This window comes from Vicia villosa, unplaced genomic scaffold, assembly GCF_029867415.1.
Source record: "Vicia villosa cultivar HV-30 ecotype Madison, WI unplaced genomic scaffold, Vvil1.0 ctg.000742F_1_1, whole genome shotgun sequence".
Lineage (NCBI taxonomy): Eukaryota > Viridiplantae > Streptophyta > Magnoliopsida > Fabales > Fabaceae > Vicia > Vicia villosa.
This window is the reverse complement of record NW_026705331.1, coordinates 239,391-254,542: the sequence shown is the minus strand read 5'-3', so window position 1 is coordinate 254,542 and position 15,152 is coordinate 239,391. Positions and strand designations below refer to the sequence as shown.

Here is a 15,152-nt window from a genome sequence, read left to right as displayed (position 1 = left end):
GTCGAAGGATGTTAGGGATAGAGGCTTAGAGTTCTCTAGAACTAGAGAGATCTAGATTTTGTTAGAGAGAGGCTGGGGATCCAGGATCTCGTCGCCCTCGGGTGGATTGTCTTCATAGCATCGCTATTAGTGGTGCAATATGTTATCCTGCAAGGCTTTTTTGGAGCAAAACAATTCCTCCATAGTGATATGCATCACCTATATGGCCTCCTTATTGTTATGGTTGTTGTTGGCACCTTGTCACACCACTGTGAATGGATGATTAAGGTAGTCGGATGTTAAGTGAGAGTGTGGTTAGGTCAATTTTATCGAGACACAACGGTGAATGCCAGTGTATTTGTGTTAAATATAATATTGTGAGTTGTGCTTGCCTTATGCAAGATGACTTTAGGAGTCTGAATTTGTAAAAAGTAAATCATCTTCTTTAACCATGTGGATAGAGTTTTTATAGACTTGACCTCTTTAGTCAAATAGTTGCCATAGGACCGGTTCTACCGCCTATTCACTCAACTAAATCATGGGATATGAGGAATTAGTCTATCCTCCTTAATAATAATAGTGGTTGCATTTCTTAAATTGCGGTTGCGTCAGTTATTTTGCCTTATATGTGGCTTATCATCTTCGCACGTAATCTTAGAATTTGACATTTTGACTTGGGTTGGACATTACATGCTATGGGCGCATTGCACCAGGTTAGGTGTGGTCGCGTGCCCACGACATGATATTGTCCTTACACGTTCCATGCTCTCTTGTGATATTTCTAGTTTGAGTGTGAAATTTCTCTTTTGAGTCGCAAATAAAATCATTATAGTTCATTATAAATATAGACATTAAGATATATATATATATATATATATATATATATATATATATATATATATATATATATATATATATATATATATATATAGGGGACGACTCAAGTGAGAACACTTGGTTATTATGAGAAATGAGAACAATGAATCACGACCATTAAATTTGATTTTAATGGACTGGATTGGTTTCTCTTTCTAAGATCCTTAATATTTAATGGACTGGATCTTAGAAAGAGAAACCAATCCAGTCCATTAAAATCAAATTTAATGGTCGTGATTCATTGTTCTCGTTTCTCATAATAACCAAATGTTCTCACTTGAGTCGTCCCCTATATATATATATATATATATATATATATATATATATATATATATATATATATATATATATATATATATATATATATATATATATATATATATATATATATATATATAAATTTAATCATTAGAATAAATTTAATTAGAATTTGACATTTTGACTTGGGTTGGACATTACATGCTATGGGCGCATTGCACCAGGTTAGGTGTGGTCGCGTGCCCACGACATGATATTGTCCTTACACGTTCCATGCTCTCTTGTGATATTTCTAGTTTGAGTGTGAAATTTCTCTTTTGAGTCGCAAATAAAATCATTATAGTTCATTATAAATATAGACATTAAGATATATATATATATATATATATATATATATATATATATATATATATATATATATATATATATATATATATATATATATATATATATATATATATGAATGAGGTTCAACTTACTCCAATAGTAAATTTTTTAACTTAATTTTAAATTAAATTTATTCTAATGATTAAATTTATGTATATATATATATATATATATATATATATATATATATATATATATATATATATATATATATATATATATATATATATTAAAAGAACATTTTAAGTTTTAACGCCCTGTTTCTTGATCCCTAGACAAATTTGTTAGGTTTGATTGATAGTGACACCACTACCAGCGGATCAAGCCAACCGTAAACTAGCAGCCAGTACGTGGAAAAGGAGGTTATCGTGGATAAATCTAAATTGAACATGTTAACTTAATATTTGAAAATAGATTTTCTCTTTTGATAAAAAAAAAAAGTGAAATATAGACATTAAGATAATAGAAAAGAATGAGATTAATTAAGAAGATAAAAAAAAAGTTTTAAAGTCAAATATAGTTTATAAAACACACTAGAAAAGCTCTTAGTCTCTTACTCCATTTGTCAGCTCTTGTAAAACTAAAAAAACTTTTGTCAGTTGCCTAGGCGCGTTTCTGATTTAATTTAAGCAGAAAATAACAAAGTGGGAAGAAACTAGTAGTCCATCTATCAAAGAAAAGTGGTGCCAATGAAACAAGTCTTTTAATTTTGAATTGAAAAATAGATCAGTCCACTAATTGCTTCTGAGAAAAGTGTTAGAGTGACTCACCTCCAACAATGTGGTAACTACTAGTAGTGCTTAGTGTTGACCATGTGTCGGAAGTACTAGTAAGTAAGCATTATCAATTGCCAACTTAAACCACTCATTATTTGACTACTCAGTCAACAAAGCCTCAAGTTCAATCTAAAAATTAGTATAATCACTAACTTTATTAATATTAAAAATTAGTCGGTAATGTTACCGAGTTTTACATCAGATAATATATAGTCTGAACATGTTATTATAAATAGAACAATCTTTATTCTACAAATCAGTTTTGTAAAGTTGAATTATGCTTAATCACATTTCTTAACATGATATCAAGAGCATCATTTAAGATCCAATAGGTCACTAGTTATTAGGTTTTTGCTATTAGGTCACCCACCATTTATTTCCACGCTTCAAATGTCCAGTCCTGAGCGTGAGAGAGTGTGTTAAGAGTCTCAAATCGGATAATATATTGCTTAAACATGTCTTTATAAGCGGAGGTGATTTCCACCCTACAAACCGATTTTGTATAGTTAAGTTAAGTTCAACCACATTTTTTTTAACACGGACCATTATAGTCAACTAAATCTTATATCTTTCTAATTGAAAAACTAAAACACTATTTTATTCAGAATTCGAATCAAGATAATTTTGAGATTTCTGTGATGTCTCTTGGTAGTTAAACATATTGTGGATCTATGTGTATTATGATGTCTGACACGCGTCGGTATTTGACACTTATATAACATTTATATTGTGGATCTATGTGCTTGTAAATATGATTGTCATTGATTTTGACAACGACAATTGATGAATTAGTTTTGAAGATAACAACTCAATAAGTCAAATTGCTTTTTGATGTTAAGCGTTCTTTGTGATAGGGGAGTTGATTTCAACTGTCAAGAAAAAGTTTCTGATGATAGCATATGATTAAGAAGATATCTCAAACCTCATCAGTTAAAAGATTCAAGTTTTAATTGAAGTGGGAAGTCATCATTGTATCAAGCAAGACAATTTGAAGATCTAAAATTGTAAGTGTGAAAACTCGTATGATCTTGCGCTTTTGGTCTTAAGAGTGATAAGTTAAAATATGACTAAGATAGTGTTGAAGTATTAAGGCAATCACATACTTAGAAATATTTTTCAAAATCCTTTCTTATTTCATAAAACATCTTTAAAACACATTAAGACTTATACCATATTAATTAAGAAGTATTTCTAATCAATTGAGAAAGTGTTTACACCGTCTAAGATAGTGTTGAAGTATTGAGGCAATCACATACTTAAAAATATTTTTCAAAATCCTTTCTTATTTCATAAAACATCTTTAAAACACATCAAGACTTATACCATATTAATTAAGAAGTATTTCTAATCAATTGAGAAAGTGTTTACACCGTCTAATCGAGTAAGGACTTGGTCCAGTCAATTAGATAAAGATAAATGACCTCTTAATTAATTAAAAAAATTAATTGATTTATCCATGTTTTTTTATTTTGAGTTAGGGTTTCCGTATTTTGAAAGCTCCTAATCGATTAAACTTAATCTACCTCATAGGATTAATCGATTAAGTCATAAAAATGGCTCATGAAACATTTTCATTTTTAGCCAAATATTTTTTCTAAAAAAAAGAAGGGTTCTCCCCATTTCATTTTGCATCGAATTTCTGTTGCTCAGTATATACAATGAATTTTCGCCATCCGGTATCATAAAAAAATAGAAATGATATGTCTGCAAACTACAGTAACCCCAAATATGTTTCAAAGCAGTAATCAAGCTTCATGCTACATACAGCAGGAAGGAAATTATACGGCAGCTGAATATTGAGGATCATGCTCGAGCATAATTTAAAGAGCACAGCATCAAAATACATAAGCACTAACTAACATACATTCGTCCAGCTTGTAACACAGCCAAAATTTTGTTGGACAATTGAATTAGAGAGCCTAGCAAATAAAATAGACCTCAGCCTAAACTCCACTACAACCTACCTTTCAAGAAGCATAACCAATTCACAATGTGGAGTATGTGGAAAAAGATCAACGGCCATGGCTTTTATGGGTTTGAAGGCCTCTGAAATGGGCATGGATTTTGCCCTATGCCTAGCTAGACCAGCACTACTCATCCTTCTCCATCCTCTGTTGTCTTTATTTCCTCTTTCGATTTCTGTGGGGGATGGCGTACAGAGCTCAATAGCATTTGCCACCAAACTTTCTGGATTACATGATATATAACTGCATTAAAATGTCCAAAATTAGATTTCCAATAAAAACGAAAATAAGTCAAATAAGTGTATAGCATAGTTCAGAACAAGAACTAACACGAGTCTTCGCAGACGTGTATGGGTTCTTAAAGCTTTTATCACCTGTAATCCCACAAATCAAAAGTCAGAAATTCAGTTTTTGAGAGAAAGCATAACACGTACAAAAAATAATAATTTAGTAACTTAATTTTGATACATTATCAGTGTAAAAAAATTACGGTTTCAACAAATCACACTCAATCACATGTGTGACTTTAAAAGTAGTTATGATTGAAGTCAAACATTTTTTATTGACATTGTATGTGAATTTAATCCTTGAAAAATCTACCCTACAATATAGAAAACTGTAATGTAGAAATCTGCAATCAAATAGAACATGAGAAATATTGCAATAAAAGACATGTTAGACCAACGCGTATGCAAAGAAAGTCACTATAAATGATAATCTATAGGAATTGTGGAATAGCACAAGGAATCACAGTATTACATACTGCAACTTTAAGCAAAAGCAGGGACCTAAAATTTTTTTTCTTTGGTTCTAGGGGCAGTGGAGGTGTTGGGAACCAACACAATTATAGGTAAAGGCGATATTTAAATTTCAACTACTCTGACCGAAACCTGATATAGATTGTACTGTAAGGGCAAATAAAACTGCTTGCTAAGACCTAAGTCTCTATGTCCTACAAAAATGGTAGACAACTAGACAGAACAAAAGAATAATGCATGGAAACTATCATATTTTGGACAATGTGTGCTACTAGAGTTATGTTAGTAATCACTAATACAAATAAAATGAAGAAACTAAAGTGTAACTGTAATTCTTACAGTTGGATGAAGTCCAGCTCGGGGAGGATCAACAATAGCAACAACATTTTTAAATTGTTGTGTTGAAGTCTTCCCATTTTCAGAAGTGCTTTCCTTCGGAACCTCATTTTCAACTTCTGAATTGTTATTTTCAGAATGGGATGCCTGATTACCATTTTCGGGCTCTGGGCAGGCACTGTCTTCAGGAATGTCATTAACAGTTCCACAGGTATTAGGATCATCAACTTGTTCCTTGGGCACATTAAGGTATTCCTTTAACAGAGATCCCATAACTTGCTCTGCCTGTTTCCACATATAAGCAAGCATGCAAGAGTTATAACATTAATACAACAAAACAATTAAAACAGTTTGAAAATCTTTGTGAGAAAAAACTGTCAATGTGGTACTAACTATAAATTCAAGCCTTATTTCTGGACATAAACCATTAAAATAATTCAACATGCATTTGAAAAATCAAGATGGCTGATCTCACCTTTGAACAGATAAATCTACAGTTTTTTATGCCATTATTCTCAGCATTCTTATGAGCATCAGATACAGCAGCACCATTCATTTCAATTCCAATAACCTGGAAGAACCCAAGAAAAATCTTATTTTGAGCAAATCCAAACAAAACAATGCAAATGTATCATTTCATCATATAATACCTCCAAAGGGGCATATTGAACAATAAATTTTCTAAAGATCTACAAGCTAAAAAGAAAAAAGAAGCTTTTTTAAGGCAAGAATAAAGAAGCTTATATGGTGATTATTACCATTCCAACACGATGTGCTAATGTCAGGCCAATTGCTCCTGTCCCACAGCATATATCAAATAGCAATGTATCAGGACCTAAGCATGCCCAATCTCCAGCAAGGGAGTACAACTTCTCGGCAGCAAGTGTGTTCACCTATAGCAGAACACTCAAAACTTCATATTCTGGGAAAATAAATGCTGTTGAAACCAGTATGAAACAACAATTTTCATTCCAACCTGAAAAAATGAGGTTGGAGATATGGAGAATCGGAGATTGCTGATATAATCATGAATTCTAACATCTGCAGCACTAATGCTTTCATCTCTCTCAGGATCACCCGCTGCTATGGGAAGTGAATGCAGCGGTGCATCAGATGGTGCTACATTGGATATTCCTTGGTGATCCTACAAGTAAGACCAATTTCCATTGGAAGTAAATCCAAAAATGAAGTTACACCATAACATGCGGTCAAAATTGAAAAACAACAACCAATAACTAACACTTTAGATCTGTCCAAATTTAAGAATGAAACTATCAAATCTAACACTTCAGATATTTGATATAGATGGTAACTTAATGTTTTTTTCTCAAATAAAAAATAACTTAATATTATGGCCATGTTTTTAGAGTAACAAACACTGGAAGAGTAACATCATTGGATTGCTCTAATTTATATTAGATGAATATGCATGAGTATGCAAAATTGATACTTAACAAACAATCTATGACAAAAGAAACTTAAATTTGACAGGCTGCTACCTGAACAATCAGAGCTGTAAGGGGTAAAGTTGGACAATGAGAGGTAGCTCCTGTAACAAATGCCTGAGCAAGCCTCTTAAATTCAGCAGCTACTTGTACATTATCAAAACTTGCAGTAGAGACCTAAAATTAAGAACAAATGCCTGAATAAGTGATGAAGGACATTTAAGAGAATGTAGGGAAACCCAAATCATAAGCTCCAAGTATTCCAGGATCTTGTCTCCCTATCTAAACCATACCACAAGTTTAAAATGTTCCCATAATCAGGCATGTCAGTTTTATTCTAAATGTTCACAATCAGATTGAGCCTTTATATAGGTATAAGAAACTATCACCCTCCCCCTCTAACCATTCACTCAAAGGGTGTTTCCAAGTTCCAACGTTATTTTTAGAGTATAATAACCAGCGCATTCATCAAAAAGCTAAAAAATAACCTGCACGATAAGCATGACCTCTGCAATACCGTCAAAAGTTTCAGCATCAATAGTATTCCCATTTGACCTCCCTTCTCGAACCTTACAAAACCAATTAGTTTCAGAAAGTGTTAAAAATACATAATGAAATAAAAAATAAGAACCATATCTAAAAATAGTAATCAACATGGCCACAAAATTTTCAACATAGAAGCCAATAAGTATACCGTCAATTGACGCCAAAATCCACAATTTTTAAATCTGTTCCAAACTGGTAATTCAGTGTGCTGTAGAAATTCTTGAAAGATAGCAGCATATTTGCAAGCAATGGTAGAAATATTTGGGCAGTTCACTGGTTCCTCAACTGCTGTTACACCTTCCCTATTAAAATATTTTAGTATACAATTAAGAAGTTACAAACAAACCACTCAGCAAACTGAGAAGGTGCAGAATACCTAAAATTTCCAAGGCTGAAGCCCACTGTTGCTTTGCCTTCCATTGAATATCCAATAGAAAACTCACACTTATTACGATATCCATTTACAATTGGTGATTCAATAATACCCTCTAGATTGCATGGAAGACCACCTGCACAAGTGTGAGAAAGAAGTGGCTTAATAAGAATTGAATCCACTTAATTTTTTACTGTACTTTTTATAGTAAACCAGACACAGAAATAATAACATAAGGAGTGAAATCATGAAGAAAAATCTAAATCAGATATTTCAAAACTAGCACCTCAAGTTTTTAAACTCCGGAACATTTTAAATTTAAATTATTATTATAGATTTGAAGAAACTTCACAGATATAAAATGCTACCTATTTCCCTAGACTTGAGAATCCATTCAGGAACTGGAACACCATTTGGACAAGCTTTACGAGCATTTCTAGGCTGCCAAAACAATTTGAGTTCAATTTAAGAAACCTATATACAAGAATAAATAAATAAAACTACAATGATAAAATAGAAACAATTATGACTAACAAGCTTTTTGAGAATCTGCATGAGAGAGTATTTTTTCTGCTCCAACTGATCAGCATAAGACAAATGGGCCAGAGGAGTTACGACTTCACGCGAGCTTCTTTTCTTTGACTCAGAACCATCAATAACCAAACTATCATCATTCGGTTCATCATCCAATGCCCCCTTTGAAGGAACACTAGAGTTACTTTTCTTCTCAAATGATCGAGGATTAACATCAGCTACCTCTATTGTTTTGTTGCCTATTTGTTTCCCTTCTAAATCCTATTAAATACATAATTATCAATCATCAATTGCAAACAACGATTTTAAGATCAATAAGGAATATTAGTCATTGTCACAACAAAACTACCTTACAAGAACTCTTCAGTTGTTCTTCATCTTCAAATGTAACGAAACCAATGGCCATACCTTTCTTCGTCTTCGCGTGCTTAAAAGGTATACCCTAGAGAAATTCAACAACAAGATCAAACCGATTCATTACACAATTTGATTTTAAACTAATTGAATGTAATATTATTTATGTTTGAATAAATTTATGAAAAAGTGGATTGAAAATTAAATTCAAAACCAAAACTCAATTTGAAGCAAAATATACAAACTCTAACTTCAAGTTTGAATCCACTTTGGATGCACAATAAATTATACTTAAGATTAAGAACATCACATATGTCAAAATCAATTTTGCAATTTCAATTTTATCTTATGAAAAAGTGAAACCTGGAAACCTGCTTACCTGCTCAGTGAGGAAATTCCTCAAATTCTCAGAGCTCCATTTCATCGGCAAATGCACCAAACACTTGATGAGCGCTTGGTTGGATGCAAAACCTTCATCACCTCCATCGCCATCGATAAGCTCCGTCATCATTACACCGTCTTTAACTGCAATTTTCTCGCCGGTAACGGATTTCAATGCCTTCTTACCTCTCTCAGACGTCGGGTCCCATGTACTGTCCGGTCGAGGCCGGAGCTCCTCCTCGCTGTGCGCGTATCGGCAGGTATCGCCGTGGCTGCAGGTGGCATGTTTTCTGAAGTAGGAGCATAGACTGGTTTTCCATAGCGGGTGGAGAGAACGGTTGTCGTCGGTGTTGGTGTTGCCGTCGGGATCGTCTCTCTTCCGTTTCTCGGTTGGTGCGACGTTGTCATTTGGTTCGTTGATTTGTGTGTCTTGTGGAGTTGTTAGAGGCGGTTCTATAGTGGACTCCTGAGCGTTGGTTGTGTCTAGGATTTTAGAGGGAGATAGTTCACCACTGGCCGCCATTGTTCACTGTGTTTTGCTCCGATAACTGCCCTGCTCTCGACTGGTAACCGGAATGATAATGGACCAGTCGTGATTGTTCGGCAGTTTAGCCCAATGTCACGAGCCCTCGTATGTAAGCCCATCTTCTAACATGGGTTGCTACTTGCTAATTGCTAGTAAGGAATTTGATAAGAGATTTTCTTTACGGACCCCTCCCATGTTCTCCAGCGAAATCCCTAAAATATCCTTACTTCGGAAATACGATTCCGAAATAATTTTTTTTTTCTTCTAATTTTTTCAAAATTCGAAAATGCACTTTCGAAAATACTTTTTTGTGGTGTTTTCAAAGATGCATCTCCGAAATTACTGAAAATTCAAAAAAAACGTTTCAGGTATTATTTCGGAAGTGTATTTCCGAAATATGATGTCAATATATGCAGTTTTCCCTCCTTTACTATTTCATCATTTTCATCCCAAACCCTCTCCAAAACTCAATCAATTTTTCGTCTAAAAATCAAGTTTAAAACGATTGATCATACTAAAGGGAGCATAGAAAGCTACAATTTGAGGTAAACATCATTCAAATTAGGGGTGTTCATGATTTAAGAATTGCATTGGATTGAACTACATTAATGAACCACATTAATGGTTCAATTCAGTTTTTGAAAACCATTTTAATAAAAAACCAATTAATTGTTAAAACAGTTTTAGTTCAGTTTAAAACTAGTTGGTATTTTTCATCTGATTTAAAATCAGTTTCTACTTATAAACCAATTCAAAACAATTTGTTATTATAAATCAATTTTATATTATAAATTCAGAATTGTTCATTTTAAAACTATATTTTTTATCTCTCTGACACACAAATTTAATCAATCTAATCAAGCTTATTAGTTACACTTTTTATTTGGCATTCTATATTCATTCTATAGAATCTATTTTGATTTAAAAGTATTCTATTTTCAATATACATAATTTCGAAAATTAGTGCAAACACAAAAGTTAAATATCAATTAATACTGTTATGGCTGCCAAATTTTACATGAAAATCGAGTTGTCAATCCCATGTAATGATATTTAATCAATTTTAAGAATATTAATCTTAGTTTTAAGAATAATCAGGAGGTTTGATACATTAGAATAATGCTTTTATTTACTGAATGTATGCCCTGTATCATATAGTATTGTGAATTATCAAAGCTAAACAGTAACTTTAACGCTCACTGTAATTTTATATAATTTATTGTAACATCAATGGAATGCAATGAAAATAAATATATCATGTAACTCTAATAAAAATAATAATAATAATAATAATAATAATAATAATAATAATAATAATAATAATAATAATAATAATAATAATAATAATAATAATAATAATAATAATAATAATAATAATAATAATAATAATAATAATAATAATAATAATAATAATAATAATAATAATAATAATAATAATAATAATAATAATAATAATAATAATAATAATAATAATAATAATAATAATAATAATAATAATAATAATAATAATAATAATAATAATAATAATAATAATAATAATAATAATAATAATAATAATAATAATAATAATAATAATAATAATAATAATAATAATAATAATAATAATAATAATAATAATAATAATAATAATAATAATAATAATAATAGTAATAATAGTAATAGTAATAATAATAATAGTAATAATAATAATAATAATAATAATAATAATAATAATAATAATAATAATAATAATAATAATAATAATAATAAATTCGGTGGTCCACGAAAACCAATCAGCTTTTGTCCCGGGCAGAATTATTCATGACAATATTATGATGGCGCAAGAACTTATTCGGGGTTACGGTCGAAAACATATCTCTCCGAGATGTATGGTGCAAATGGATGTTCAAAAAGCTTACGACACGGTGGAATGGTCAGCACTCCACCACATCATGTTAGAACTTGGTTTCCCGCATATTTATGTTAATTGGATCATGGCTTGTGTGACTACGGGTTCCTATCGCTTCTCTATTAATGGAACTCCGTCTAAGATCCTCAAGGCGAAACGTGGTCTTAGACAAGGAGATCCCATCTCACCTCTCCTTTTTGTGCTTGTTATGGAATATTTTCACCGGATCCTTCAAGGATTATGTCGGGTACCAAACTTCAATTTCCACCCGAAATGTGAAAAGCTAAAGATTATTAATTTGTGCTTCGCTGATGATATCCTGATGTTTGTGAGAGGTGATCTGGAATCAGTGAAATTGATCATGGATAAAGTTCGTGGTTTCTCTGCTTCTACGGGATTACAGATTAGTATCCCCAAAAGTAGAATTTATTTTGGGGGTGTTCATGAAGATACCATTAATCAAATTCACTAGGAAATCGGCTTTGCTGTTGGAAACATGCCTTTCAAGTACCTTGGCGTCCCTTTGGCCAGCAAAAAGTTAACCATTTCCCAATGTCAGCCTTTGATTGAGAAAATGCTTACTAGATTGAGACATTTGAGCACACGACTTCTATCGTATGCAGGGAGAACCCAATTACTGAAGAGCGTCATTTTCTCTATTGCAAACTATTGGATGCAGATCTTTCCGCTCCCTAAAAAAGTTATTGATCACATTAATAGTATTTGCAGAAGCTTCCTTTGGACAGGTAAAGAACACATATCTAGGAAAGCACCTGTTGCCTGGGATCATCTGAGTAATCCTATAGCTGCTGGTGGGTTAAATTTGATCTCTCTCATGGAATGGAATAAAGCAACGGTTGGTAAGCTTCTCTGGAATGTATGTGAAAAAAAGGACAGGTTGTGGATCTCCTGGATTCATACTTATTATATAAAAAATTCAGATCCTCTTACTTATTATCCTGACATCCATTGCTCCTGGATCCTGAAAGCTATGTTCAAGCACAGGGATGACCTTGTTCACACAGACATTTGGAAGGACTTCTGTATTACAGGTAAATATATTACTCGAAAAGTTTATAACCTGCTGCGAGGGGAGAAGCCTAAGGTGACTTGGAGAAAACTCTTCTATGGGAATTTGGCTAGACCTAGAGCCAAATTTAATCTCTGGATGACTTGTATGGAGAGGCTTCCAACCAAAGATCGCCTGCAGCGTTTTGGTGTGATCAATGACGGTAAATGTGTTTTTTGCGAATTAAATGAGACGATTAACCATCTTTTCTTTGAATGTGTTATCGCAAAGAGAATTTGGCATGACATACTCAGTTGGATTAATATAGTACACATACCGGGGGATGGCAGACAGAATTACTTTGGTTATGCCATGCGACGAGTGGAAGAGGTAACAAAAAATGTCTCCTTAAGTTAGCTATATCTGAGGTTGTTTATGCAATATGGACATGGTGAAACAAGATTATTTTCCGTACCAACCCGGGGGGTCCGATCCGCAGTAATGAAGTGATTGACACTATTCTGCTGAGAGCTAACAACAACAGGAAACTGAATAGATATTGCAATAGAATCTAATTTGGTGTTTCTTTGTCGATTTGGTTTTCGCTTTTGTAAGGTAGTTCACCTTGTTATTTTGATACCTGGATCGTTGTGATCGGTTTGTAATATCCTGTTTTTGGAAATATATACTTCTTTTGATCCAAAAAAAAAAAAAATAATAATAATAATAATAGGTGAAGTCTAAGGTGTACCCTCTATTAAATACCTCATGGGTGAGTCTTTTAAAATATATCGTCAGATCATATCAATGGACAAGATTTGTCAATTTTAAATTGAGAACATGTATATTTGATCACACACTATCATAAAAATCTGTTAAAATGTTATCCACTCTATCAATATTTTAGAACATCTTTCACCTCCTCTTCAAAATTAAACTATCAGGATCTTATAGATGTCTTCATAGTCATATAGCTTCTCTGTAGTTTTTGGTTCGTTCAAATGTAATACCTTCATCTTCTTCAATTAAAAAGTCTAATTAGTTTGCTTCACAATCTTCTGTTTGATAGATTCGAAAGTGTTTTTCTTTAGTTTCATTTCTTTCTCATCTCATATTTTTTCCTGAACATGTCCATGCTTTTAACAATATGTTGCAATGAATTGTTACGGTGTATTTAAAATAAGTTTTCACTCTGTTTGTCAAAATTATGCAACGAACAGTTAATGATATATTTTGTTTTAGGTATTTCCAGAAACATGATTTACATATAAAATGAATATTTTTTGTTAAATTTGTTTAGTATTTAAATTTAGATCTATGAGTTTGTATGTGTTGCCATCATTTCTTGCTTGCTTAGGGACTAGTGTTTTGTCGGTTTTGTAAAAAGTGAATTCTTATTTATCCAACTCAAAAAGTTTGGTAAGGTTACCCTTAGTGTAAAATGTCCTGAAAACAACAAACAAATGTACACTACCCATCTTTTTGTGATGGGTAGAGAAGTTGTCCCCTTTGTAAAAATCATCTTTTTGATCTTTTGTTAGCTTGACTTTTAAGATCTATGAGTTTCATTTCTTCATCGGCTATTTATTGCTATTTATTGTTCATTGTTAGAGGGAAGTACATATTTTTATTTCTGTGGTGGTTGATATTAATAAATGGTTTTCAGTATATGTCAGGAACTGTAATTCGTTTTTAAGGGGAAGATACAAGAGGGGAATTGTGAGGTTATAATTAATTCAATTATACGAAGTTTTGTGAGGTTATAATTAATTCATTTATTGATATAAAGTTTGTTCAGTTTTTTAATTTCATGTTTAAAATCCTTCTCGAATTGGAATTGGAGTTGTAATAGAGGAGAGAAAAGGAAGAAGAAGATAGAGAAAATTTATTGTGTGTGACAATTTCTTTATGTTCTCAATTTATTTTACAATAAATCCGAACCTTTCATTTAATCTTATGGTGTTAACAATTGGGTTCACCGGTGAGGGACTCAATTGAGCCCTCACCTAGAATTCACCATAATAATAATAATAATAATAATAATAATAATAATAATAATAATAATAATAATAATAATAATAATAATAATAATAATAATAATAATAATAAAAGAGAGGGTGGAAGAGAAAGGGGGAGAGACAGAGGAAGAGGAAGAAATTTTTAAAATCAATTTTAAAAATGAATCTGTTCTAAAAGTTATTCATAAAAAAAAAAAACTAATCAATTTAACTAAACTAATTTTTTAAAAAAATTGGTTCTAAACCAGTTTTAAACTGAATTAGAACTGTTTAAAATAAATGGTTCAGTTCATTAACCATTCAAAAGGTTCAGTTTTTTTGTGGTGCAATACAATTCAGTTTAGTAATATGGTCCAATTCACTGTATTTTTGCACACCCCTAATTCAAATCATCTCCTATTACACTACATTGTTGATGAACTGGTGGGCTGAAATCTGCGTTGGTTCAGAAGTACATTTCCGAAATAAATCACCTAACAAATTTCGGAAATGTACTTCCGAAATAAGCCCTGGCAGAAATTAAAAAAAAACAGTTTTAACAGCCTTAGTATATTTTTGCATATGTTAGGTATGGTGCATCCGAGCAACATTGTCACCGATGATTTAGAAGTTCCAGAAGAGGTTAACGTTGATAAAGACCTGGTTAACGATGTTAAAACCATGATCGTTGCGATGGATGTTCGACAACAATTTATAAATGATATGAGCTTTGCGAGTCGTGAACATTTGCTTGATTGGGTTTGA

General features: G+C 32.1%; 2 protein-coding genes across 2 annotated transcripts; one reads left to right on the top strand and one right to left on the bottom strand.

Moving 5' to 3' along the window:
- Positions 1–3,988: 3,988 nt before the first annotated feature.
- LOC131630813 (zinc finger CCCH domain-containing protein 24-like) lies at positions 3,989–9,577 on the bottom strand. The gene is made up of 14 exons (XM_058901557.1): positions 8,966–9,577; positions 8,582–8,674; positions 8,233–8,493; positions 8,067–8,139; positions 7,702–7,834; positions 7,474–7,627; positions 7,268–7,348; positions 6,834–6,956; positions 6,311–6,478; positions 6,093–6,227; positions 5,810–5,905; positions 5,338–5,619; positions 4,571–4,614; positions 3,989–4,483 (listed from the first exon to the last, which is right to left on the bottom strand). The coding sequence occupies exons 1-14, from the start codon at positions 9,488–9,490 to the stop codon at positions 4,237–4,239; spliced, it is 2,415 nt and encodes an 804-aa protein (XP_058757540.1). The 5' UTR covers positions 9,491–9,577; the 3' UTR covers positions 3,989–4,236.
- A 1,730-nt stretch (positions 9,578–11,307) lies between these two features.
- LOC131630833 (uncharacterized) lies at positions 11,308–15,152 on the top strand. The gene is made up of 4 exons (XM_058901574.1): positions 11,308–11,800; positions 12,005–12,241; positions 12,323–12,613; positions 14,977–15,152. Exons 1-4 carry the CDS (start codon positions 11,308–11,310, stop codon positions 15,150–15,152), a joined length of 1,197 nt encoding a protein of 398 aa, XP_058757557.1.

What these genes read in the sequence shown, in the direction of transcription:
- LOC131630813 (XM_058901557.1), bottom strand. Translation starts at nt 9,490, where the DNA reads ATGGCGGCCAGTGGTGAACTATCTCCCTCTAAAATCCTAGACACAACC. An exon ending in AGGTCATGCTTATCGTGCAG is followed by an intron (nt 6,957 to 7,267) that starts GTTATTTTTTAG and finishes TCTTAATTTTAG; the next exon opens with GTCTCTACTGCAAGTTTTGA. An exon ending in TTACAGCTCTGATTGTTCAG is followed by an intron (nt 6,479 to 6,833) that starts GTAGCAGCCTGT and finishes TCTTACTTGTAG; the next exon opens with GATCACCAAGGAATATCCAA.
- LOC131630833 (XM_058901574.1), top strand. Translation starts at nt 11,308, where the DNA reads ATGGCGCAAGAACTTATTCGGGGTTACGGTCGAAAACATATCTCTCCG. An exon ending in ACAGATTAGTATCCCCAAAA is followed by an intron (nt 11,801 to 12,004) that starts GTAGAATTTATT and finishes TATCGTATGCAG; the next exon opens with GGAGAACCCAATTACTGAAG. An exon ending in TTTTGGTGTGATCAATGACG is followed by an intron (nt 12,614 to 14,976) that starts GTAAATGTGTTT and finishes TGCATATGTTAG; the next exon opens with GTATGGTGCATCCGAGCAAC.